Source organism: Erythranthe guttata, chromosome 9 (assembly GCF_056151865.1).
Source record: "Erythranthe guttata isolate IM_541 chromosome 9, IM_541, whole genome shotgun sequence".
Taxonomy (NCBI): Eukaryota; Viridiplantae; Streptophyta; class Magnoliopsida; order Lamiales; family Phrymaceae; genus Erythranthe; species Erythranthe guttata.
Window position 1 is genome coordinate 13,924,554 of NC_142541.1, and position 25,710 is coordinate 13,950,263.

A 25,710-nucleotide genomic window follows, 5' to 3' on the forward strand; every position below is an offset into this window, starting at 1 on the left:
AACACCTTAAAAATTAATTATAAAAATAAGATGTAACAGCTTATCAGTCCTAAAAACATTTTATCAGACCAGCTGTTTAAAATAAGCTTAGCCAAACACCCTCTAAGTATGACATTCGTATGATCTTACTTAATAATTAGTTAGAGATTATATCCGATAATCTTTGGAGCTTCACAAATTATAGCTTAAAGCTGTTTATTTTAAGAGGAGTGAAAACAAAAATTTATTTTACAAAAGCCTAAAAATAGATAATAAGAAAAAAAGGAAAAAAAATTATAATCCATTTCTAAAAGCTTTTGCAAAAACAGAAGGCATTTTTTATTACGATATTTTTAATTAAATTTTCTTAATGAAAGATAAGAAACTGGCTGCACTGTGGAAATTATTACTGTTCTTGTCATCCTTGAGCCACGTGTTAGCAGAGCAAAATTAGGGCTTTTTTTCCTACGAAAAAAAATAAATCATAATTAGGGTTTTCTGCAAATCACTTTCAATAAAAACTCTACCTTTGACATTGCAAATCCCCATGGCGACCACCGCTGCCGCCATTGCTCCGCCGCCCCTTGTGCCGGAGGAAAATCGCTGCGATATGTCCCCAGAACCAGAAGAAGAGGAAGAAGAAGATCCCGAAGAGCTACCCTTCGACGACGATGAATCAAACAGCCCTCCTCAGTCACCACAATTGGAAACCCTTCCGCCACAGCCGGTGCCATCGCCGCCGTCTTTATTCAATTCGTTAGCCGAATTGAAAGACCTCTCCGCCGCCATTTCTTCCTTCCAGCAATGCTACGACGATCTCCATAATCACCTCGATTCCATCAAAGCCGCTATTTTGTCCAAATTGCCCCCGGAAGCTCCCGAAATCGCCGCACTCGCCCCTTCTTCCTCCTCGTGCAGACCTAATTTACTGGAAGAAACGATTTTGCAGAAGCAGCAGCAACAAGAGGAGCAGAATCCCCCAAATTCAGAGCTTGATAACCTGTGCAAAATTATGTGCAGCCGAGGAATCCGGAAATACATGGCCACTCACCTTCCTCAGCTTCCGAAACTGCGGGAAGAAGTGCCGAAGGCTTTGAAACTGGCTTTGAATCCTCCGAAGCTGGTGTTGGAATGCTTGGGTAAGTTCTATTTGCAGGGGAGTAAGGCGTTTACGAAGAACTCGCCTATGATACCAGCTCGCGAGGCGTCCATTTTGATATTGGAGTGTTTCTTGTTGATGATGGGGATGGATTCCGACAATCACAAAGATGATGGGGTGATGGATATCGAGGAGGCCGTAAAAGGGGAGGCGGAGACAGCGGCATTGGCGTGGCGGAAAAGGTTGTTGTTTGAAGGTGGTCTGGCGAAGGCCAATCAGATCGATGCACGTGGGCTTCTGTTGTTTGTTGCGTGTTTTGGGATTCCGAGCGCATTTAAGAAGGAGGATATTCGGGATTTGGTGATTGCCGGCAATGCCAAGGAGATTTTGGGTGTACTGCAGAAGTCGCACGAGCTAATGAATAAAATTCCAGGTGCTCCTTTCTTTCGTCTGGTTGTTGATATTGATCGTGCATGTTATATTCAGTATGTGGTAATCTTGTGTTACTTTATCGTTGGTTGTTATTTGTGGTTTTTGAATCTATTGATTGCCACTGGAGAAAAGGCGCGCATTTGATAGCAATGTGCATTTGATAGCAATGTCGTATGAGATATTGGAGAAATGTAGGTACAGTTTAGTGTAGGAGACACGTGTCTCTACTAACTGAACGAAATGATTCGTTGCATTTAAAGTTAGTTAACCGAGGCTATTCAACAATGGACCTGAAATGCTCAATTTATCTAGACACGTGGAGTTAATAAGGGTCGTGTATCTGCAAAATCTTGCAAAAACCTATATTGAATGGGGTGTTACCTGTCGTCCCGGTTACCTCCTTATTTTGGTGGCCTTTATAGAAAAGAAAATTAACATAGAAAAATAAAAATATTATCTTTTAGAATGTAATTTGGAAATAAGTGGTTTCTTGATTTATACAGAATACAGGTATTTATTGCATTTCAACATATTCTTTATCTATTTAGGCAATTTTTTTTTAAATTTGAAATATAAACAAATAAATTGAAGCACAAGTTTTAAATATTTGACATGAAGAAGAGCGAAAGATGGTACCCTATTAGACTCTTCCATAGATTTTTTGCAATTTTATAGAATCTGTATTCGACTTTTTTTTATTTCCTTAATTTGGTAGAATCTGTATTAGACTCTTTTAAAGAGTTCTCGCAGTGCCTGTTTGTTAATGAACATTTTTATTATGGTCTTTGCCTGTTGTCTGTCAATAAACGGGATTTTCTTGCTTCAAATAACTGATGTGCAACAAGTCTGCCCTTTCTTCGCCAACAGGGAGCTCGCACTTGTCATCCATTAAACATTGCCGAGCCTCCGTAACACGTGTTTTAACAGCCTAAAATGTTTGGACTAATAATATTTGTATGCGCACGGATATTATCTAGCGGACAATACCTACGTGATGCTTAATGTGTATTTGTGAATTGTTGTTACTCGTCTGCGCACTAGTAATTTAAAGGCGTACTTGGTATAATTGCTTTTTAATTTTAAATTCTAACATCTATTGTGATGGTATCTGCAGAAATAGTGGAAGGGATGATGAAGAATAAAATGGAAGTAGATGCTATTGATATTGTTTACACCTTCGGGCTCGAAGCGAGGTTTAATCCTCATAAAGTTTTGATGCAGTTTCTACGGGAATCTAAAGAATCTTGGAAAAAGCCGAGGAAGGGACAGGGCTCAGAAGCTACGCAGGTAACTAATAGTCTGCATTTTAAAATCATTTCAAAATAAACGACATCTTGGATTTTTCTTTTCCGTTTTCCGACGACTAGTAAACGATTTTTTTATGGTGTGTATCTTGCCTTTCATGCAGAACGATTTAAACAAGAAGTATTTAGCTGCTCTAAAATCCGTCAGCAAGTGCTTGGAAAGACACAAGATTGATCCAACAAAGCTTCTTTCTGGATGGCAAATCAAGGAAAAGATTGCAACTTTGCAAAGAGAAATTGCCGAATCCGAAAAAAAATCGGCAGATACAACACCGAACAAAAGAAAAGCAATCGAAAACGAGACATGGAAGAGGCCGAAACCCCAAGAATTACCAAAACGACCCCGGTATGTTGACCACGGTCAACACCACCAAAGCATTCCTACTGCTCATTTAGACAGCAGAAGGAACTTATTGGATATTGGTCGCCCAATTCACACCAACAATTATCACGCTTCTCAAGCTGCACTTTACGGTGGGCCAGGTGCATTGAGCCACGGTGCCATTCTTTCGACACCTTCTTACGCGGGAGTTAATGGAGGAATGATAGTCGATACAGCTGGACAAATTATAAACCACGGGACCCACCACGGTGGGACCCACTCGTACGACTGGCGTGCTGATTCGGCCCTAGTCGAGAAGTATGCGAGTCAAACCTCTTCGTTGGGGCTTACTAGCTTGTACAGGGCATCGACCTCTGTGGAAGGCTTTCCTGGAGGAGTGGCTAATGCCACATCAGCAGGTCATGGAAATCGAGCTGCTCAGTCTGATCTGTATCAGTTTGCTGATGCAGTTGCGGAGAGTGAATCGTATAGGAGCGGTGTTACGCACAGCGCTGCTGCTCCTACTGCTTTGCCTTCGCATTATTCGTCGTATTTATACCAAGTATAGGCAGCCTATTGTGGATACTCTGAGATATGTTTTTTTTTTGGGAACCATCTCTAGTTAGATAAGAGTAATTGGTGATGTTGTTTATGTTAATTTTATTTATAACCTTTAATAGTACTTTAATGAGAGATGGTAATCTGGTTCGCAATAGAACTGATTTTTCTTTTTTTCTTCTTCGATTTCACCAACTAATGTTAGAATAGCTTGTATATTCAGTTTGATGTCTATAATAATATAGGGTAAATTACGGCCAGACTCCTGAGGTAGGTTGAAATTATTAAAAACACCCCTTATGGTTGGATAATTACAACCAATCACCTCAATTCAGGATCTTCTTACATGTCCACCATTGCGGTGTCAAGTTTAGTGAAATCTTCTAAATTATGTGGAATATTCTCCAGTTTGTATCCGTTTTACCTCATTCGAGCTTCCACATTTTAAAACAAGATGATTATAAGACGTGTTTCTTGACTTGTGAATATCAGATTGTGGCGCATCAGAAACTACATTTTTACACAAAACAGGTACAAAATAAAGAACATCCACCGAATTTAGAAGATTCTGTTGAATTTGACGCCATAAAAGATTCATTGGTGAGTGGGAGCTATAATTACCCAACAAGAGGTGTTTTTTTGTAATTTGACCTTACCTCAAGGGTGGTCATAAATTACCCTATTTTGTAAGCATCTAAATCCTTGTTTAAGAAAAAAATCATAACTCAAAGAAACCATAATACACGATTATAATACCGCAAAATATAATTTCCGAATACAGGTTAATCTACGGCCACCTTTCAACAACTAGAAAGAAACTCAATAAGATAGAATTCATGCATGACTCAATACAATAAGCTGTTTGTTTAAAATGTAATCACCGGTAGCAGCGGAAGTTGCCTTTCGACTGCATTTCTAATAGTTCAGATTCTCCTTCCACAACCATTTCTGAAATCTAATATGAGGAACGAACACAAATGTTACACATGCTTACTACAGGCTGATAGATTTTCCATTGACTAAATTTTTGGAAGAATTCGGAATGCTGTCAGCCTATTCCTGGAAAAGAAAGAAGTAAATAAAAGATGTTAGATCCATTTCGTTAAAAGATCCTGAAGAGTGGAAAGATAATTAATCGAACATTGACAACGAAATTCAACAAAAAACAAAATTGATAAAAATGTACAAGAGTGAAATGCATTAATTAAGAAAATGTAGGTTGTTTAGTATTCACTTCAACGCATTTGTAACTATGGCACGTTGCAAGACACTACTATTGTGAATTCCCTAAGATCTTCTGCTAATTGTGGCTCAATGAGTTATGCATTAAAATGTCACAATGAATTCACTTTTTAGTCTGAGAAGTATCGTAAAAATTTGGGTCGGACTGGCAACCGACTCTAGAAGGCCATGTAGAGAAACGATATATTGAACATGCAAAAAATAGAAGAAATAACATTCCATTTTTTTTCCTTTTGAGGAGACTTGCTTCAGTGAATTATATGAATGCATTTCCATATCCTTCAGTTTCATAAGCATCCCAAAGTTGAAACAGATCAAGATAAAACTCTCTCGTTTAATTTTATTTTCTCGGTATGTTTCTTTGGTAGATACAGAGAATCTACTAAAAAGTAAAATATTGCTCGCATCATGGAAAGGGTGCTGGTTTCTCTATCCATCCAAAGTACAGACAAATTCTAACCGACTTTTCTCTGGTGAAACAGGGAGGAACTAAAGTGTATAAGCACTTTGAATAAAGCCCAAGTGCATATGCAAATTATGATATCAAAAACTATTCATGTGATTATTCTAAGCAATATAAATACCTCGTCTATTTCTGCAGACTCGTCATTTTTTTGTTCAGATTCACTGTCTTTAGGTTCGCCGTTTGCTTCTTTTTCATCAGTGATCATATTATCCGGTTGAGCACTTTCACTTTCAGGTGTAGTGTCATCGTCATTGATATTAAAATCAGCTGGAAGCTGGCCTGATTTGAGTGCCTGCATGCAAATAAATAGTGGAAAGTTCTAATAACAATAATAGGGCACAAAAAAGAAACCAACACCAATTTATTGAGAAGAGTGAGTTGTGAACATATCAAATAATTTATAAGGAACACTGTTTTCCATTACTAAGATAATGTACAGTGTCCATTTGGATTGCAAGGTGACATCACCTGTTCAAGCCTTGCCACTTCCTCAAGAGTTTGTGAATTAACAATGGCAGCCTGCATGGATGTAGCAAACTCTTAAATGGTTTGACAATTCAAATAAATAAAAGGGCATAATAGCGATTAAAAAAAAGCACGAGGATAATTGGTTAGGAGAAGATAAGAAGAAAATGCAAAACAGATGTACAGTTTCTTCTTTATTCTTCTTTTTTTATTAAGTTGAACCTTCTTTAACGCCTCTCTTCATTTTCGAATTTCAGTCTCATAGAAACTATTCGACAACTGAGAGATTCAATGGCAACTCATCTCAGCTTGTCAGAAATCGGCACTTTGATAGACATAAATTTCGTGGAATTACAGCCAGTATAAATCCTGTCGTTGAACCCAGAATAGTAAGAACAATGAAAATAAAACAAAGCATATACCTTAATAGCTAAAATTTGCTGTGGTGTAGGAGCAGATGGTTTAGATGGCTGTTCATCCTCTGCAACATCTTCAGTGCTAGGAATCTCACCAGGTACAAATGTTTTTGCAGATTCCCTTTTAACCTCTTCTTCAGCTTCTTTGGATGCAAATAAATTATTGGCTTCAACTCGCTCCTATTGTCATGTGAAGCAGCAGTTAGCCAAATTAGACCAAACAATCTCATCGAGAGTATCATTTTCAGATGAATTAGTGTACAATGGTCAATTTGAACTTGCTCAAAATAAATTACAGACCCAAACAGATATTATATTAAGAAGCACGTCAAAAAGTTACAAAATTAAGCAACAAAAGGAAGTTTCTTTTATATCAAACCTCAGTTATGCTACTAAAATAACTGAAATTCTAGAGCAAATAGTTGACTTCAACTACAATGACAATTGGGAAAATTCAGAAGTGTGTTTTGAGTACAATAATAAGAGGTTACACTTCACCGCAATCAACCACTCAATAATTGAACTAGATTGGTATACTCTAACCCCACACGATTCTTTTGGCAAGGTTTTGACACGTATTCAAACAAGAATGGTGTGCTCTCTTTTTTTTTCTTTCCCATGTGATTTTACCTGCTTTTTACTATAATAATTAATCTAATATTGACTTGGAAGTATATGATTTTACCTATTTCATTTTGGGCTTAAAAAATGTCGTGTTTTCCGTCAACATTAGTTCTACATAATTCTTAGATTCTTTTCGCATTATATTGCTTCGATTTGGACAAATGATACACATGCACTATCTACAGAAAATGCATTACACAAAAATACCTATGCCATTTTGCAGCATGAAAAGAAAATAAACAGAATTTTAATACCAACCTTTTGTTTGATTTTCCGGAAATCTAGAACACGCAGAGACTTCAACTTGTGGATGACATACAAACGGTAATTTGGTTTCTTAGTAATGTTGTTATCAAGCAAGCTAAGGAACTGCAGCTTCGGGAGCGATGCAAGAGGATCGATCTCGACCAGGTTAGTTAACCTATTGTTAGTCAGTATCAAGGTATGCAATTTGGGCAAAAATTCTGCAATTGTTCCAAAAAACCGAAAATAATTAGCTTATATAGGCAATTTCCAAAACAAAAATCGATTTTTTTTTCAGGTGCCCTAATAAAATTGTACCTCCGAGGTTGGGATTGATACGAGTAATCCTGTTGTTGTTCAACAACAAAGTGCCTAACCGATTCATGTTTGCCAAGTTTTCCAGCTTCACAATCTCATTGTCGGATAAATCAATGGTGTCGAATTGGTCCTGCAATCATATTTAACCAACAAACATTTATTTTAAAAATTCAGAGCACAATCGTCACAAAATTTTCAAACTACATTTAAAAAAACGATGGACTCAAAATTAAAAAAATAAATAAAAAATCAGAAACTATCGAAGTGGGAAAGAAAAGGGGGAAAATAAGTTCACCTCCGTAGCACCAACGTTCTCTATAACAGCAATTTTGTTACCTGTTTGTTAAGAACAAAGTACAGTAAGAGAAATTACTACACATGAACATAGAAAAACAGTTCGCAGAAGGATTTCATTGTTACATATGAACAATAAGGTGCTGGTAAATATGTGTAGAGAGAGAGAGAGAGAGAGAGAGAGAGAGAGAGAGAGAGAGAGAGAGAGAGAGAGAGAGAAGGGAAACCTCGGAGATCTAGTTCTCGCTCGCGAACGGCATTGAAGAAGTGAGGGCTTTTCCAAATCAAATCCGCCGTTAATCTCACCATTGTTTTGCTTTCGATTTCTCCTGTTTTTTTTTTTTTTTTTTTTTTCTCAATCTTCGGTAGCAAGTGCAACAGCGGCAAAACCCCCAAAACGAAAGGTTTAACTGTGTGTGAGGCCCAAAATTAGGAATGCAACGGTAGTCGAATCCGGGCCGGACCCTGACCCGCCCCGAAACCGAGTAAAGGTGGATTTCAAGATTAATAATAGTTTAGAATTCTTTTTTTAAATAAATAAACAGAATATAGATTCCTAAGTTTTGATTTTTGAACTATACTCTTTTTTTTTCTTTATATATATACTAGTAACCGTGCCCGTGCGTTGCACGGGGTCGCATTCAACAAAAGAAAAAAGTAATTGTTTGATTAAATGATAATACAAATTGTATAAAAAATTATGTATATGTGAAATTCAAATTACACTGCTATCACTTTATTTCAATGTTATCATAACCGGACCGGCCACAACATCGGATAGGCATTCGGGTCACGGTTGGACCAGTTCAATAATAAGGGTCAACCTGAGTTTTTTCATTTTTCTATTTTTTTAAATTATTTTACTATTTTTATAAATATAAAAATATTGTTCCCTATGTATTTGTTATGTAATCCTCTTGTTATTTCACATTTTTATTCCAATATTTATAATACAATTTTAATATATCATTTTTTCTCCCTCTCATTTTTCTTCTTACGTCATTCCATCTTCACTCACTTACCTCACCCCCAATATTTCTTTCTTCTTCTTCTTCTTCTTCGTTCTGCAACCTTCTGTTCTTTTTTTCTCTTTTTTCTCCATGTTCAGAGGAAACATCATCTGTCTCATATACTCTTGTTTCTCTTCGGTTTTTTTTCTCCATCTTCAGGCTTCACTTCATCTCAGCTTTGTTTTTTTCTTCAGCCCACAGATCTAGCCAACCACAACTTCGATTGAATCACCTACGACCCAAATCCAACTATCGAAGGCAATCCCCCGGCCAGATCCAATCACCACAGTGATCCTCAGCCGAAATCCGACCATCTACCACCGTTATAGGCTCAACCAGGTTCGTTAACTGGTTTCCGGGTCTACCGGTCGAACCGGAATTTTGATATACTGACTCCAGTTTATGAATTTTCCGGTTTCTGTTGTAGAACATGACCGTATAGTTGGCGGTTTGCGGTCGAACCGGTCGGATCGGCTGGTCCGATCCGGTTCTGACGACATTGCCTTATTTTATTATAGCATATATACACACACACACACACCATGTGTCAATATATAAAATATATGTTAAACAATAAATAATTCAAATGTAACAAACGGGATGGCTATTTCAAATATCAATTGTTTCTCACTTTAATATCGCCTAAATATTAAATAGGTAATGGCATTTGTACCCTTGATGAAAATTAATATCACAAAACATAAAAAGTCTCATTTTTATTTCTTTAATACCACACACACAAACCCCTCGCACCCCTCTGTTTCTTCTTCACAAAGCCTCCCTCGCACGACTACTACTACTTCTTCTTCTTCTTCCTCCTGCTTTTTCTTCATTCTTCTTCCTGCTTCTTCTTTATTGTTCTTCTAGCTCTTCTTCTACATCTTCCTCCTTCTTCTTCTACTTCTTCTTATTTTTCTTCTTCTTCCCCCTCCTCCTTCTTCCTGTTGCTTACTCCTCCTCATTCTCCTTCTTATTATTCTAAATAAATATGAGAGCAACTCCAATGGTACAACATTGAAATGGATCGTTAAATATTTATTTGATTCTCGTTTTATATTTTGATACTCATATACTTCCAACTGCAAGCATTTAATAGATCATCAAATTTTAAATATAAGTATAACTATATTTAAAATTGAGCCATGTAAATTCATGATAGGTTTTTTGGGTAATTAATGTTTTCATACCCTTTTTTTTCCAAGATGCACTTTTACATCTTCGGAAGTTGAATATCAAAATAGCTACCTATTTAATTCCTCCATTGAAGATGAAAAATTAAGTTTTGTAGCATTATAATAGAAGTTATCCATTTAATTCTCATATAGATTCCTCCATTAGAGTTGCTACGAAGAAAGAAAAGTAAAAACAATACTAACTATTAAACAACTTAAAGAAAAAGGGCATGATGAATTATTAAAATACATGATAATAAAGAAATTCTAATAAAGACAAAATTGATAAACGTATATGGCATATACAAAACCCATACACGGGACAAAAAACTGTAAACAACCAACTAATTGCGAAGCATATAATCTGTCAATAAAATAGCACAAATACACCATAATGCAAAATAAAAAAGTAACAGAACACCAATATAGAGTGAAAATTTAACATAACCAAACAAAAGATAGTAACATTATGTCATTAACAATAACCACTAAAGAAAACGGCATAAAGCAAAATAGTGATAAAAATTGAAAACATAAGTAAATTCATGACGGAAGAAAAGTTATATATACCTCCAATCTCATCTGTTAAAAAGGATATTATCAGTAAATTAGTTTTGTGATGTGAGCATTTTCCGATTTGGCCATACGAACAATTATTTACTTAATGAAGGATATATGGGAATAACTGCAAATAATTTGTTTTATATGGTGGGTAGTTTTGTTTTTTTTTTTTCTCCTTTTATTTATTTATCATTTATTTGTTTATATACAAAAATCCAAAAAGTGAAAAAAATATTAAAAAAAAAAATCTACCGGTAATAACATGCATTAATAAGATGTGATGAGTGGGTGGTTAAAAATAACGTGCATTTATGAGATGTTGAACAATCTAACCCAAGGCTTTATATGTTGTCGAAGTCTAGCATATCATCGTTTGACACCTCTTACTTCGTTATTTCTCAACATCCTCAAGACCGATACTTGGGTAATCCGTGACAAAGTGTACGGAAAGACACTTAGTTTTGATAAAAATCATAGAAAAAAATTATAAAAATAAATAAGTAATAAAGTAGTAGATGGACATAGAAATAAGAGGGTCTCAAGATACACCCAAGAATTGTTGCTGGTTACCACCTCCAACGAAGACGAATCATTAAAACACAAAAGAAAATTCAAATATGAACGATTTTCTTGGAACATATATGAATTTATTATATAGTGGATCTGGGAAGTTATTAATTAACGGGAAGTTACTGAAATGGGAGTTGTTGTAAATGTGTGTTATTAGAAAAAAATATAGATAATAAATATTACATAAATAGGTAGGGACGATAATAATTGTAATAAAAATAAATTTAAATTTCAGTAATGAATTAACATTTCTACAAATTTGATAATGCAACATGATAACTACGCAAAATGCTTAACAAAAATTCTTCTATCTCGATTAAGTAGTTAGATCTTGTTGCGGGTCGCATTTTATTGAGCAATTCTTTTCTCGGATGCAGCAAAATTAGTTTCGCAATCACTTCACTCTACAACTAAAATAGACGACTATGTGCAACAAAACTTTGCCATATGAAAGGAAGCATCGGTGAGACATGGAAAAAAAGAGAGAGAAAAATGTTAGTTAAAGTTTTACGAAAATCATATGAAGAAGGTAGCTAGGTTTTGGAAAAAACTTGCATACACAATTCACATTTAATAGAAGAGTAATTGTTTAATCAACCATAAAATGTATCTACTACTCTTAAGTCTTAATACACAGTTATATGGTAGTTGATTTTTATTTTTCCTTTTATGAGAGGCATATAATTTTTTTCATGATATGCACGAATCTTTCATGTTTATTTATCAAATAAAACTATTGGATAGTTTTTCCAATATTTACTCTTGCGTTTTAAGTTTTTTCCATGCAATTTTTTTCCTCTAAAATTTTTGATTGAATTTACAACGATGACAATTCAAATTTATATACAAAAGCTGCAACAATCATTAAAAAGAATGTCAATTTAATTTTCTAGATTAAAAATAATGAGAACATTCACATTAGTTGAGCAAACAAAAATTCACTGCATAAGTTCTCACATCAAAATCTATGCCAACTTTGTCAGAATATAATGGATGAACGAACGAAAAAAGAAATCGTAGATTTGTGTTGCATATTCATGAAACAATAATGACTTTGGAGCTATCAATATATTCACAAACTTAAACCCTAATAATATAAATAATAAGTTCGCATAATTACATGAGCCTAGCATGAATGTTTGTAGATGTACAACATGTTGCCAAGCATGTGGTGTATGATGTGAGATGATGATGGTTTCTTCTCTTCTTTACTGAATTTTTCCCGTTTAATGTCTTAGAATTGCTGAGTAGCTTCAAATAATGGTCTAGAGAAAACAAAAAAAATGCATTAATCTTAAAATAGGGATGCAACATCTCGAACGAATTAAAATATAGCAACAAAGTCTTGTAAGTTATAAAACTTAAATTTTATAAATAAATTATAGAGAAAAAAAGCTTTGAACTAACATAAAGCACATAATAAATATTTTCTGACATAATTCTTTTTCCTTCTATCGAATTGCGTGAGTAGCTCGCTCCAACCACAAATTATTGTTGATACGAACAGGCTTGCTGCAAAAGAAATTTACAATATGTCAAACACATATGCAAAAATAAATAAATAAACGGCATAACACAGTTATTAAATAAACGAAGAAGACGACGTACAAAATTTTAAATTGAGAAAGAAGAAGAAGCTTGGCAAAAAAAAGGTGATTTTTTGTGAAGTTCTCATGAGTTTAAATAGAAGAATGAAATTGGTAGGGGTTAAGATCATGGTGTGATAACTTCTACCATGATGAATTAGTGGGAGGTTTAGTGGGTGGTTAGAGTGGAGTAGAAAAATAAAAAAAATATAAATATAAATAATTAGAAACATACCTACGTTATATTTAAATATAGGAGTTAGTGTTTAAATTATAAATTAATTAATGGTTAAATTAGACATTTATTAATTTACAAAATTAACCCTAAGTTTAGGTCTAGGTTTTAGTTCAAAATATCTTCGTTTTATATATAAGATATATATATATATATATATATATATATATATATATATATATATATATATATATATATATATATATATATATATATATATATATATATATATATAAAGAAAAAATGTTGAGCCTTGGTAGAGGCTATTTATGTCGGATTAATTTGAATTAGATGAGATTATATTAATTTTCTACTAACTAATTATTTCGTTTGTAAAATATTTAGTTCCTTGGGTTAAATCTTATATTAATTTTCTAATAATTAAAACATGCGTTTGGAAGATAAAATGTCGTTTCCTGTTTTAGTCAACTCTACAAAAATTTGTAGGTGGGTCTACTAATTTAATGAAATAGTATCATTTAATTGTGTGGTTCAATATTTATACCGAGTTTGAGGAAGTGCGGATTTTGTAGTAATTTTATAAAATAAAACTATACTTGAAAAAAAAAAAAAAAAAAAAAACTACCCTCAAATTCTTTAAAATGAAAAATAAATAAATAAATGAGGACAATAGTAATCACTTAACAGATTTAGTTAAAATGGTATCAACATGATTTTATATCATTTTCACCAAGTACAATGACATTGATAACAGAACATGTTTTGCTCAATACGAGCTCGAGATCGAGCTCATATTACACCCCAAGTCGACGCTGAATTGCCCAGCATGTTTTTTATCGTCTTCATAATTTCACTAGTATACACCAACGTAGTACTGGAAGGGAAAAAAATAACGTATATCCATCGTGTTAGCAAATACATATATTTTTCACGCCGCATTCGTGCCCTAAAGAATGATACAGCGTTTCTATACGCGCCCGTTATTATACCATAGAATCTATTATTTACACGCTCTGTACAAATACATATATACTCAATAAATATACACCTCAGGACGACGAAACTGCTTTTTTTTTTTTTTTTTTTTTTTTTTTAATATTATTTGGATGAACCCCTTATAGATGGGAAGCTGTATCAGATATTTGGATTCTCTGATTTGATCCATTATACACAACCGGATTACCAGATTCATCCAAATCGACTACCGCAATATCACCATGCTTATAATCCCCAGAGAGTATAGATTCGCTTACAGGATCTTCAATAATATGCGTAACTGCTCTTCTGAGAGGGCGGGCCCCATAGCTCCGGTCATAGCCTTGCTGGCAAATCAAATCCATCACTGCTTCCGATACTTCCAGACCGATTCCCAAAGTGGAAAGACGATCTTTAACCTCACTCAACATTATATCCAATATTTCAAGCATCTGAAAAACGAGTTTGAATTTAAATGTAGTGAATATAATCTTTCCGCGTATATATATAGGCAGTGGAAAAAAGATAGCAATGAAGGAGCCAAACCTGAGGTTTCTCGAGAGGGTGAAACACCACTACTTCGTCTATCCTATTGAGTAACTCCGGACGGAAATATCCCTTGAGCTCTTCCATCACTAGAGCTTTCATTCCGGCATATGAAGTCGAAACGTCTTCGTTAGCGAAAAAGCCGAAGGAATTTGTTCTACCCTTTGCAATGGCAGCAGATCCCACGTTGGAAGTCATCACTATTAGCGCATTCTTGAACGATACTCTTCGACCCTATTAAACGAATGCACAAAATTAGAGAGTGTTTTATAACTTAACCGAAAACACGATCAAACTTTAGCGAATGAACCTGGGAATCTGTAAGATGGCCGTCTTCAAACAATTGCAGGAGGATGTTGAATATGTCTGGGTGAGCTTTCTCGATCTCGTCTAACAGTACAACGGTAAAAGGCTGTTTTCTGATAGCTTCTGTAAGAGTACCTCCATCTCCATAGCCTACGTAACCTGGTGGAGATCCGATTAACTTGCTTACAGTATGCCGCTCCATGTATTCGCTCATGTCCAATCTTAGCATGGCGGATTCCTAAAAAGAAAAGTACAAGTAACATTATCTTTGTTAAAATTAATTTCGTAACGGCAAAAAATAACGTAGTGTGTGAATGATTTCTTACAGAACCGAAGAAATTTGCGGCCAAGGCTTTGGTGAGTTCGGTTTTCCCAACACCAGTGGGCCCACAGAAGAGCATTGCAGCAATGGGTCTATCGGGGTCTTTCAAGCCAACACGGGATCTCTTCACAGCTCGACAAATTGCGGTAACAGCTTCATCTTGACCAATGACTCGTTTCTTCAGTTGTTCATTGAGACTCAATAGGAGCACTCTCTCATCAGCTGTTAGTTTTTTAACAGGGATTCCTGACCAGAACGAAGCAACAGCAGCTATATCCTCCGCTCCAACCACCGTGATTCTGAATGTGGCCCAAAAAAAAAAAAAAAAAAAAAATCAATTTCAAGTGATTAAAGATCTGTCAATTATTTGAAAATACGAGGAAGGGCACATACTCATCATTCGACAACGAGGGCGGCAAAGAAGGAATATTGAGTTTTCCATCCTCTTCTATCCTCGAGGTGACGTCATTTTCAGTCCGTTTCGTTGCTAGTGACTGCTCAAAGACAAAGGCATACGATTTGAATATCAGAATGGATTAAGGTATTTACAATATATATATATATATATATATATATATATATACATAACCTGGAACTACGTAAGGAAGAAATAGCATACCGCTTCATGCATGGCCTGCACAGCTCTAATTTCTTGCCAGTAATCACTCGGAGACTTTGAAAGTATTGCTATTCGCTTTTCCTTTTTCAATTTTGATGCTTCCATACGAGCTCTACTTCCTGCCTCGTCTAAAAGATCAATAGCTTTATCCGGAAGATATCTATCGGGAATATATCTTGCCGAAAGATATACTGCAGCTTTTATGGCCTCCAAAGTGTATCTACATTTGTGATAAGATTCGTACTTTTCACGCAAACCCAACAGTATCTGATATGCTTCTTCCTATACATGATTGGAATCACAGCAGAGAATTGTAAGACTAGATAAAGTAACAATTGCAAGTACTATGTGCATATATCCTTCTCGTGAATACAGATTATATTAGTACCTCGCTTGGTTGTTTGATCAATATAGGTAGAAATCTTCGGGCCAATGCTTTATCCGTCTCAAAATGCAACCGAAACTCATCCATAGTTGTAGATGCAATACACTACCACAAACAAAAAGCAAGTGCAAAACACTCAAAGATCTACCTAATTTTGTTTAAATGCATATAGCAGTTCGATTAATAAATCAATTCTTTTAAGAAACCTCAACTGACATGATTAATACAGTATTACAGCTATATATAAGGCAAAGCAGGCATTATTACGTGAATTTTTTTTACCTGCAATTCACCCCGTCCAAGTGATGGCTTCAATAGATTCGCTATATCGAGACCCGATCCCTTGTTTCCTCGCCCAACCGTGCCAGAACCGATAAGCGTGTGAACCTCATCAATGAAGAGAATAATATTTCCTGAAAGATAGCCTCACCAATCTGAGCAATGATTCGAACAATTTAGAACATTGACACGTAAGCAAAACAGATGCTCACCTGACTTCTTAATCTCCTTTATTAACATGGTAACACGCCCCTCCAATTCACCCCTCTCCTTAGCACCTGCTATTAGTAGACCTACGTCCAATGACATTATGCGCTTTTTCTGCCAAAATAAATAATACCGATAACATATTACAAAACCATGCATCTAACTCTCAGAATAGACCTGACGAATATATAAGTTGATTTAACACTTTTTTTCAGTTGTGAAGGGGAAACCCACCTTAAGAAAGGAAGGTACATCTCCATCGGCAATGCTTATAGCCAGACCTTCTGCAATTGCAGTCTTACCAACCCCAGCTTCACCGAGAAGAATCGGATTACTCTTGGTTCTTCGGCAAAGAATTTGTACCATCCTCTGTACTTCCTTATCTCGACCAATCACAGGATCTATAAATCCACTGCTAGCACGGGCAGTGAGATCGACGCAGAATAGGTCAAGAGCTTTTTTCTCTGTTATGTTAACAAAGTAAATATCAGCTACATTTTCTATGCTCTAAATATATATTAACTGAATGAATGGAGAGCAGGAAAAAACGGATTCACACCTTTCGGCTTTTCAGGGGATCTAGCACGAGTGAGGTTCTCAGGAAAGACGGTATCACGCGACCTTTTGAATGCAGCAGAAGCTGGTTCTCTCCCTTCTTTGGCAAGCTCTCCTTGAAGTCTGGAGACTGCTACAGCAGCCAGATGATTCACATTTACCCCTAATCTGAAATCGTTTCAGCCAAGTTCAAGAAATAAGAAATGGAAATCTTCAAACAATTGTCTCATTTTCAACTCAAGTAGCATAAGGAATGCAGGATAAGGCATCGGGAGGGGAGAAAATAGTGTTCGCAGTATTCGTTCCAGCTCATGTATCATGGGAAGGTGAAATAAATTCAGTAATTAGACCCCATGAAAATACCTATGCTAGAGATCGGAAATCTTGACTTCACACTTAACATCGCCCAATATCAAACACTTAAAATGCAATGTAAACATAATGGAAGTAAGTCAACCTCTTGAAATGCAAATATACGGGAGACAACGTAACACTGCAATACACATCAGAATATCAGCTATGTATACCACTATCATTCATCCAAATCTCTACATAAAATCTTCATCACATGCCAAACAAACTAAATCAGTATATAAACATAGCTTCGCGAATAAGGAAATACCTCTTCAGCACACGATTAGCACTGCCGTCATCAACCGTAAACAATCCAATGGCGATATGCTCAGGCGCTACGAAGTTATACCCGTTATTCCTCGAATACTCAATTGCAGCTTCAAAAGCACTTTTCGTGCTCGTAGAAAACTGCACATCGGTGGCCAAAGTTTCCGATTGCTGCAGATTGCCCCCATTCCCATCGTTCTGATACTCTTCCTGCCACAAACTCTGCACAGCTTCTCGTGCAGCCTCAATGTCGATGCCGGATCCTAAAAATCCGCCGGGGGCGCGATCCTCTGCGATGAGGCCTAGCAACAGATGCTGTGTGAACACCGTGTCTTTGCCCAAAGCCTTGGCTTCTCCTTGAGAAAACACCACCGCCTTAATCGCTCTCTCCGTGAATCTCTCGAAAACTCCGGCAACCACGACGAACGAGCGCTTCGATTTTCTGTGAGGAACCGAATTGCTCCGGTGGTAGCACGCGCCCCGCTGCTTGGCGAGCGAGATTCCGAAATACGAGGAAGAGCTGCTGGTGCTGCAACCATTACTGGCAGGAGCGGCGGCGTAGGAAGAAGAGATGGCGGAAATTGGGCGAGAAAGGACGACTTTGTGGCGGCGGCGGTGGGTGTCCGATGCAGAAACACGGCGGAGTGAGCCGGAATTGACTGACAGCGGTGGCGAATACGATAGCTCCATTTTAACAAAATTAAATAATTACAAACAGAAGAGATTGAAATCTACAGTGTAGCTACAGTGTAATTATTTGTATGTATACATGAGGAAGAAGAAGAAGAAGAAAAATATCAACTGAAAAATGAATTGAGATTTATATATATGTATATATACACGAATTTGTATGTATAGATTTTAGGAGGGGATTTTGGAGCAGAGAAGTACACGGCAAAGGCAAGTTTGGTGATGAGGTGTACTTTGGGTATTGGGTCAAAAGAATCTCCACCTTTATTAAATGTTAATTTATTTGTCAAAAAGTCTTTTTTTATGGTGATAAATAATGAGTATAAATACAAAATTAATAATAATAATAATAATAATAATAATAATTAATAATGAATAATGAATAGTCTTGTGATGTAACTGTTACTTTACATTGACTACATTGTAAAAATTAATTATATATTCAATTAGAAAAATTTATGAAAAAAAAGGAGTTGTAATAGAAGGGTATTTCAGTCACATTCTATATTTTGTTTCCTCCTATAATTCACGTGTATTTATTGATTTTTTTAATATATGTTCATCAACTACAAAAACACTTATTTTGAAACATAAGAAGTAGGAATCAGTACAAGAGCTCGAAGCCTGAAAGCAATCACGAAAGTGGCACGGACCCTATTGAAAGATGGGAGTCGACAAGCGCGAAAAAAGGATGCGATGGATGACACCTAATCGCGGTTTTCAATCAGACAAAGTATGAAGTCTCGTTGGCTAACCTTCTCACTCCTTATTGAAATGGAGGCGATAGTCTTTCTCTCGGTCTTTCATTGGCTAAGTCTGAAAGTCGGTGTTCGATTAACAAAATTCAAACTGATTAAGATCCACAGTAAATTGTAGATACCCCTACAATTTATTTTATAGGTAGTTACTAAATAGAAAATAAAAATTGATTTTATCTCTAAAATGATACCAATTATGATATAATTATTGTCAAATTATGGGTGTTAATTAATCGAGCATATGTTCGGTAAGATATGTCAAATTATGGATGTAATTAATCGAACATGTGTTCGGTAATATGTTATCGACTAATTAGTTACTAATATGTTCGATTAGATTAATCGAACATATTACTAACTAATTAGTCGATAAAATGTGAAACTAAATAGAGGTAGTGAGTCTAAGCACGCAATCTAAATATAAACAAGTGGTAAATAAAACCAAAACGCCATTAAGGAAGGTATGGCTTCAATAGAAAAATATTGAATAAATCCCAAAACAAGTTGAAAAAGAAAAGAACAATTCTATTGATACTTTCCCCCATCGACACAAAGTTGTGTGTGTATACATACACGTCTTAATCTTGAAAAAGCCAACTTCAATTCTTTAAATTTATATCGACATATTAAATTCTATTTTGACTATGACAACTTTTTATTTTTTTTATTTTTCTTGAACCCAAGTTCGATTTTAGTATAATTTTTGCGACCGTAGAAACAAATTAAAGTATATTTCGAGTATATTAATATTTTCTTTTAATAAAGAAACTCTCAGTCAATCATATAAGTGCACTGGGTAAATCTATATTCTCGTGTAGTAGTTTGCAAATTATAAGAGCTATAAATCACACTAGACTAACTATGTTTGATACAGCCAACAGATGCACTGCATAAACCTACAATCTCGTATAGTAGCTTGCAAACTATACGAGAGACGTAAACTACACTAGACTAACGACCGTTGGCGAGGGGACGAATATACTAATCTTTATTTCAAGGAATTAGTTGCAAAATATCCCTTGTGTTATTTAAATCGTTATTAGCATGAATTCCCATTTGTTATTTTTATTTTTTTTATTCCCACTATAGTGTTGTTAATTACTTTTTATTTAAATAACGAATTCAAATTTTGAAGTGTCACTTCATCTTTAGAGAGAGAGAGTTTAGTCCAAAGTAATCAAGAAAGTTCACAACTCTAACCCCACTTATCAATTTCAAAAATCCTAATTATTGGTGGTACCTTGATAATTAAGCTACTAATTACTAATAATTAATGCAGCATGAACAAGCAATATACAGAATCAAAGCAATAACAAGTTGGCAGTAAATCCATTGAAATAAAATAATTCTTTTTGAATTGTATTATCAAGGATTTCCAGTTTCTATTTCACATGTTAACTGAATTACTGTACACTGTTTGCTGTATAAAAAATAATAAAAATAAATAAATAAATAAAAAACAATTATACAATAAAAAAAAATCGTAAACCAACTACCTCAAACTCAAGAGCTTTGCGAAGAATGAACCTGAATCCATAGTTCATCAGCGTAAGCCTTTTCGTCTTCCTTTTCCTTCGTAACGTATATAGAACTTTCCGGAACTTCCTCCTCCTCCTCCAGTTCCGCTACCTCCTCTTCCGTCAAGTCACTAACAGCTGTCGTTTCTCTTTCTTGCTCCGAAAGTTGAGTCAATGCTTCCCTTATTGCCTGTGCTGTAGCGGGTTTGTCTCTTGGCCCGTATTTTGGTGGAGGCACGACAAATGGCATAACAATGTCGTCTAAATTGCCTGTGTTTTGCTTTTTGACGTAGTCTTCTTTTGGGGGTACAATGAAAATTATACCGAGCTCGTAATTGGAGATGTGGAGTCTTGAACCTAGTACAGAATTATTTGTCGTGTTTCGATTTGATTGCTTGTCTGAAATTGGACGGCCCCATGCTGCAGCACTGAAGTTGTGGGACCCACTATAGACCCATCCGGATGAAGATCCGTCCTTTTTCGATTTGAACCGCCTTCGTCCCACCTGATTACAACATTAATCAGAAAGAGCTATATATATATATATATATATATATATATATATATATATATATATATATATATATATATTATATATATATATAGAGAGAGAGAGAGAGAGAGAGGGAGAGAGAGTACCTTGACATGCATAGGGATACCAACCCTGCCACTTGGATAAGGAATTGCATCATGGAGTATGCCGACATTTTCCAGCCTCTGCCATGTTTTCTGTAAAAGTAGTTACGTTCAGTATGTCAACATTTTCCTAGGAACGTACGTAAACCGAATTCAAGGTCCGGAAAGTATGAATTAGAAAATAAGTACTCTGACTTTGGTTTCATTACCTGAGAGAAGCACAACATGCGCCTCGAAGCCATAATTCCGTTTCTGTTGTTTTTCACTGTCTCGATGCTGGGGAAAATAATCCGGACAGAAGGGTTTTTTAACTCTTGGCTGGCACTCCAACAGCCCCACTAGCAGAAGCAAGACCAAAACCAGTCAATGAAAAGTCAATACCGTAAAAGGTGCAATTTTACTAATTTTAATCGTCTCACATCTGGATCCGATTCTTCAGAATCGGAAAATGGTACTGATTTTTTTCCTGCTGCTGCGGAAAATGCAGCAAGAAATTGTGCGTTTACGCATCCGACCGAGGATGAACCTTCATAAAGAAAGGAAAGCAAAATAAAGAATTGAAACCATAGTCAGTGCATTTCATCTCGAAAATGCTTAAAATTACTCGAGACTATATAGAATACACTCACCAAAAAAGAAGTCCGATTCCAAATGCTCGGGCCACTTGTACTGACCTAAAACCTTGGGACAAACAGAAGTGAGAAAAACCAGTACGTTAGATGATATATTTGGCCAAAAGCCAAGTATATACCAACAGTGCCACTAAGGCTTTATTGCATAAAAAAGTTTAAAAAATCACACGGCAACACGCAAGTGTTCAGTGGTTTACCTCCTTAAGGCGCCACAGCCCTGCGCATCTCTGACTCGATGCAACAAGGGAGCATATTGCAGTAAGATATTCAAGTTCTGTAACTTCCGATATAGTAGAAAAGGAAGGGCCCTGCAAAAAAAAAAAAAAAAAAAAAAAGGAAACCCACCGGCAAACTACTAATCAATATGAGGGAGGAAAAAGTAACGCTAAGTTCTTCTGAAAAAATAATGATAGACGAGTCCAGATTTAGAATTACAATCATACCGCATACACGTAAAGAATCAGTTTTACTTTCTTGCTGCTTCCTTCTAAAGCAGTTGCAAGGACTTCCTTAGGATGAATATACCCAGAAAATGCAAAAAGTCCGATATCTGAAAGTGGAGCCACCCATTTTGCAATATCCTTCGGTAGAAACCCAAGTTGAACAAAATCTAGAGCAAGAAAAAAGGTAGAAAGTTAGACGGCATAATTACCGAAAGAAGTGTCTGGTTTAGGCCTTAACCAGGCTACTTTCGGGGAATATTCCACACAACCTAGAAGATTCCACTAAATTTGACACCACAAGGGTGGACATGTAAGAAGATTCATAGTTGAGGGGTGGTTGTAATTACCCAAACGGGAGGGGTTTTTTCGTAACCTCAGGGTGTGGCCGTAATTTACCCTAACTGAAATTTCATGAAATTCTAGCAACTTAACTAACAAGTAACAAGTAATGAAAATTTTACCTCCCGGAGAAAAGTTTTCTGGGTTAGGAATAAGCACACTGACTGCATTCACGTCAGCTGGTATATTCGTCTCTCTCCTCAAAACAATCTCTGACATCCCATCCATATTCTCACGACATTTTCCAAGAAACAATGCCAACTTCTTCAAATGCTCTCCATTAGAATCGGCCGACACACGAAAAATATGGCTTAAACCAACTACAGATGCTTCGACAGAAGAGAGAAATTTTGTACCGGACGACTCGAACTTGTGTCTGCTACCCTAGTATAAGAAACGAATCACATATTCAACTGACAAAAGAATAAAACAAATTATTATCCTAAAACACCGCTTCGACAAGAGAGCAAAAAATAGTGTAGATACTTACCACCAAGTGATATTTTGAATCGTATAGATGAGAACTTCTATGCGAATGAATTCCTGGTACAGAAGCAACTAAATATCCAGTAGCTCCTTCGAAATCGTATTTGGTCAACTCCGTGATCCAGTGGGCCTGGCTAGGCACGTCAACTACTAGGGACGCCATAAATCCAGCCAATTGAGCAGCAAAATCACATTTTGAATCTATATCGATTTCCCCAAAAGACAATTGGGTGAAAAGCGACAAAGAATTGGGAATATTTATACGTGGGAAGTCCTGCCACCAGACTGTATTGGTTACACTATGCCACTGCAGAAAGTCCAATATACGGTCAAACTAAGATAATCCAGGTGGAGAAGCTTTCTTAAAAAGTACAGAGTCTCTATGATAAATTTTCAGGATACATCCTCGACCCAACTATTTATATTTTTCTTGGATTTGACTTTATATCTTCCATGAATTACAATTTAAGATTCAATTGCTTCATTTAGATTCTTGAATCATTAACTATGAGTACGATACACAAACACTGCATACGCTTCCCATTGATTGTAGAAAAATCAAACGTGTCGAGAATAAAACGAGAACCTGTTTTTCGACCAAATTTGCAGATGTGACGACAACGCGTAGTCCATCTTCTCTTTGCAACACAAAGAGCTTCGGATGATGGCAAGCAATGCCTGAGTTCTTTCGATCGTTATTAAAAGCTATAGCTTCAGGAAATGGAGGATACCTATTATTATGAATAGATCGTTAGATAATATCATGCAGCAGCAATTTCAGAACTTACAGGTCGAATATATAACTTACACCACGGTTAAGTTTGGAAAGTCTGAGAATGGAACTGAAGTTCGTTTATCAGGGTCTAAACTCCAACACCTTTCAGCACTGTGACACGCAATCGTCACTGGTAGATGAGGAGGAATCTTGCAGTAAGTTAGGAACCTATACACAACACGCATTGAAATGAAATGATCGTGCATATAGCCCAAAAAAAAAACTATCTACATACTAGAAAAAAAGAAGGTGAACAAGTATTCTCAAAAGTAAAACGAGCTCGAGAATATTGCAGAATGAGACAAAAGTGCACAACAAAACCTAATGGCTTTCTATTTGTGCTTACCATAATATATCGCTAGTAAATGTTGCAATAAATACCCGCTTGAGGTTCTCGATGGGGTGAAAAAGCTCCGGCAGTGAAACAACATTGTTCGTCTCATCTGTGTCTTGACCCCTGAAAGGAAGACGATTCAAATAAAATTTCTTTCCAGGTGGCATACAACCACCACAGTTCTTGTCGTCCAAGAACTCTCTACATGGAAAAGAATCCCGCCTTCCCACAGACAAACCAGTAGAATCACCACTCGCAACTGCATCGTGTGGAATATCAACAACATCAATTTTCATTTGCCTTTCCGTGTCAGCATTAGCAGCATCGACAATGTTAGAACGTTCGGCGTTCTCCTCAGAGACCGCTATAATCTCTTTCAGGGATTTGCCGTCACATTTTTCAACAGCTTCAACCTCCCTCGAGTACACCCTTTTACGGTTACGACATCCAATTTGAAGCTCGGTATTGGAACAAAATTCAAAGCCATTATCCGAAAACAACCCGCAACACTTCTTAAGTCCGTTTCTCAAAGAAAGGTCAATCCCATTTTTCCTGTTGAGAACAATACCCTTCTGTATATACGATATAGGGTCGTCGTTACATATTATATCTCTACACCAACTCACAAGCACACTCGTATTATCTAATACTCTGCGACATTTAAATACAGAACTATTCCGTTCTCGATGTACAGCACACGAATTAAATCGAATCAAACTTCTATTATCAACCTCCTCCACAAAAACAGCTTTTTCCACCACAAAACCGATGCTAGCCCCCGACCCACAAGCTTCTTCACCGACGCAAAAGAGCGAAACCACATCACCAACTCGTAACTCAACAACTCCACTAATCCTAACCCCATTAACAAAAGCCCCATTCGTCGAAACCAAATCCCTAGAACTAGAAATAGGATCATTACATCCACTATAACCGAGTAACAACCCATCCGAAAAATAAATCTTATTCTCTAACGAATCGAAAAACAATTGGCAATGCCTCCTGCTTACTCTACGGTCAGTAAAAATAAAATGGCACGCCTTCAATTTGCGGCCGATGGTATAGGGTTTATAGGGTTTCAAAATTAGGGATTCGAGAATTTGACCGTTACAACTTGAAATTAAGGGGCGGCCGAGCGTCTTGATATGCAAAATTGCTTCCTTAACAGTGTTTCTCCTGGGTTTGCTCTGCGGCGGTGCCGGAAATTTGAATTCCGGCTGTAAATTGTTCTGGAAAGAAAAAGAAGAATCTGAAGAATCGGTCATATTACAAACAATTCAGTGTAATTAATACGAACGAAGAATTGAAACGCAATAACTTCATGAATGGAGAACAACGTAGAAATTTTTTGCAAAAATCGATGAATGAATTGAATGAAAACAAAGGAGGAAGGGAGATTTATGAATTACTCCTCCATATGCAAAGATT

At 36.2% G+C, this 25,710-nt stretch overlaps 4 protein-coding genes across 4 annotated transcripts; 1 reads left to right on the top strand and 3 right to left on the bottom strand.

The window, feature by feature from the left end:
- Nucleotides 1-274: 274 nt before the first annotated feature.
- Nucleotides 275-3,854, top strand: FRI (FRIGIDA-like protein). The gene is made up of 3 exons (XM_013001182.2): nucleotides 275-1,511; nucleotides 2,625-2,797; nucleotides 2,919-3,854. Exons 1-3 carry the CDS (start codon nucleotides 527-529, stop codon nucleotides 3,702-3,704), a joined length of 1,944 nt encoding a protein of 647 aa, XP_012856636.2. The 5' UTR covers nucleotides 275-526; the 3' UTR covers nucleotides 3,705-3,854.
- A 561-nt stretch (nucleotides 3,855-4,415) lies between these two features.
- Nucleotides 4,416-8,279, bottom strand: U2A' (U2 small nuclear ribonucleoprotein A). The gene is made up of 8 exons (XM_013001321.2): nucleotides 7,990-8,279; nucleotides 7,764-7,804; nucleotides 7,469-7,598; nucleotides 7,166-7,371; nucleotides 6,290-6,463; nucleotides 5,871-5,921; nucleotides 5,521-5,694; nucleotides 4,416-4,753 (listed from the first exon to the last, which is right to left on the bottom strand). The coding sequence occupies exons 1-8, from the start codon at nucleotides 8,069-8,071 to the stop codon at nucleotides 4,748-4,750; spliced, it is 864 nt and encodes a 287-aa protein (XP_012856775.2). The 5' UTR covers nucleotides 8,072-8,279; the 3' UTR covers nucleotides 4,416-4,747.
- Nucleotides 8,280-13,732: 5,453 nt separating this feature from the next.
- On the bottom strand, nucleotides 13,733-18,658 carry ERD1 (Clp ATPase). The gene is made up of 12 exons (XM_013001042.2): nucleotides 17,674-18,658; nucleotides 17,056-17,219; nucleotides 16,731-16,960; nucleotides 16,502-16,610; nucleotides 16,293-16,423; nucleotides 16,014-16,115; nucleotides 15,626-15,907; nucleotides 15,400-15,500; nucleotides 15,011-15,305; nucleotides 14,689-14,922; nucleotides 14,379-14,612; nucleotides 13,733-14,284 (listed from the first exon to the last, which is right to left on the bottom strand). The coding sequence occupies exons 1-12, from the start codon at nucleotides 18,360-18,362 to the stop codon at nucleotides 13,973-13,975; spliced, it is 2,883 nt and encodes a 960-aa protein (XP_012856496.2). The 5' UTR covers nucleotides 18,363-18,658; the 3' UTR covers nucleotides 13,733-13,972.
- A 1,794-nt stretch (nucleotides 18,659-20,452) lies between these two features.
- On the bottom strand, nucleotides 20,453-25,710 carry LOC105975514 (forkhead-associated domain-containing protein / FHA domain-containing protein). Its single transcript, XM_088822979.1, has 12 exons — nucleotides 24,295-25,710; nucleotides 23,982-24,116; nucleotides 23,760-23,904; nucleotides 23,178-23,480; nucleotides 22,810-23,071; nucleotides 22,349-22,515; nucleotides 22,103-22,213; nucleotides 21,903-21,954; nucleotides 21,693-21,799; nucleotides 21,483-21,611; nucleotides 21,277-21,366; nucleotides 20,453-21,142 (listed from the first exon to the last, which is right to left on the bottom strand). The coding sequence occupies exons 1-12, from the start codon at nucleotides 25,545-25,547 to the stop codon at nucleotides 20,624-20,626; spliced, it is 3,273 nt and encodes a 1,090-aa protein (XP_088679105.1). The 5' UTR covers nucleotides 25,548-25,710; the 3' UTR covers nucleotides 20,453-20,623.

Excerpts from the sequence above, each read along its gene's own strand:
- LOC105975514 (XM_088822979.1), bottom strand. The coding sequence starts at position 25,547 with ATGACCGATTCTTCAGATTCTTCTTTTTCTTTCCAGAACAATTTACAG. Across the intron at positions 21,955-22,102 it reads GGCTGTGGCGCCTTAAGGAG|GTTTTAGGTCAGTACAAGTG; the intron begins GTAAACCACTGA and ends GTTTGTCCCAAG. Across the intron at positions 21,800-21,902 it reads GGAATCGGACTTCTTTTTTG|GTTCATCCTCGGTCGGATGC; the intron begins GTGAGTGTATTC and ends TTCTTTATGAAG.
- U2A' (XM_013001321.2), bottom strand. The coding sequence starts at position 8,071 with ATGGTGAGATTAACGGCGGATTTGATTTGGAAAAGCCCTCACTTCTTC. Across the intron at positions 7,599-7,763 it reads AGAACGTTGGTGCTACGGAG|GACCAATTCGACACCATTGA; the intron begins GTGAACTTATTT and ends ATATGATTGCAG. Across the intron at positions 5,695-5,870 it reads AAGTGGCAAGGCTTGAACAG|GCACTCAAATCAGGCCAGCT; the intron begins GTGATGTCACCT and ends ATTTGCATGCAG.
- FRI (XM_013001182.2), top strand. The coding sequence starts at position 527 with ATGGCGACCACCGCTGCCGCCATTGCTCCGCCGCCCCTTGTGCCGGAG. Across the intron at positions 1,512-2,624 it reads GCTAATGAATAAAATTCCAG|AAATAGTGGAAGGGATGATG; the intron begins GTGCTCCTTTCT and ends TGGTATCTGCAG. Across the intron at positions 2,798-2,918 it reads AGGGCTCAGAAGCTACGCAG|AACGATTTAAACAAGAAGTA; the intron begins GTAACTAATAGT and ends CCTTTCATGCAG.
- ERD1 (XM_013001042.2), bottom strand. The coding sequence starts at position 18,362 with ATGGAGCTATCGTATTCGCCACCGCTGTCAGTCAATTCCGGCTCACTC. Across the intron at positions 17,220-17,673 it reads GCTAATCGTGTGCTGAAGAG|ATTAGGGGTAAATGTGAATC; the intron begins GTATTTCCTTAT and ends AAACGATTTCAG. Across the intron at positions 14,923-15,010 it reads CCGCAAATTTCTTCGGTTCT|GAATCCGCCATGCTAAGATT; the intron begins GTAAGAAATCAT and ends TTTTCTTTTTAG.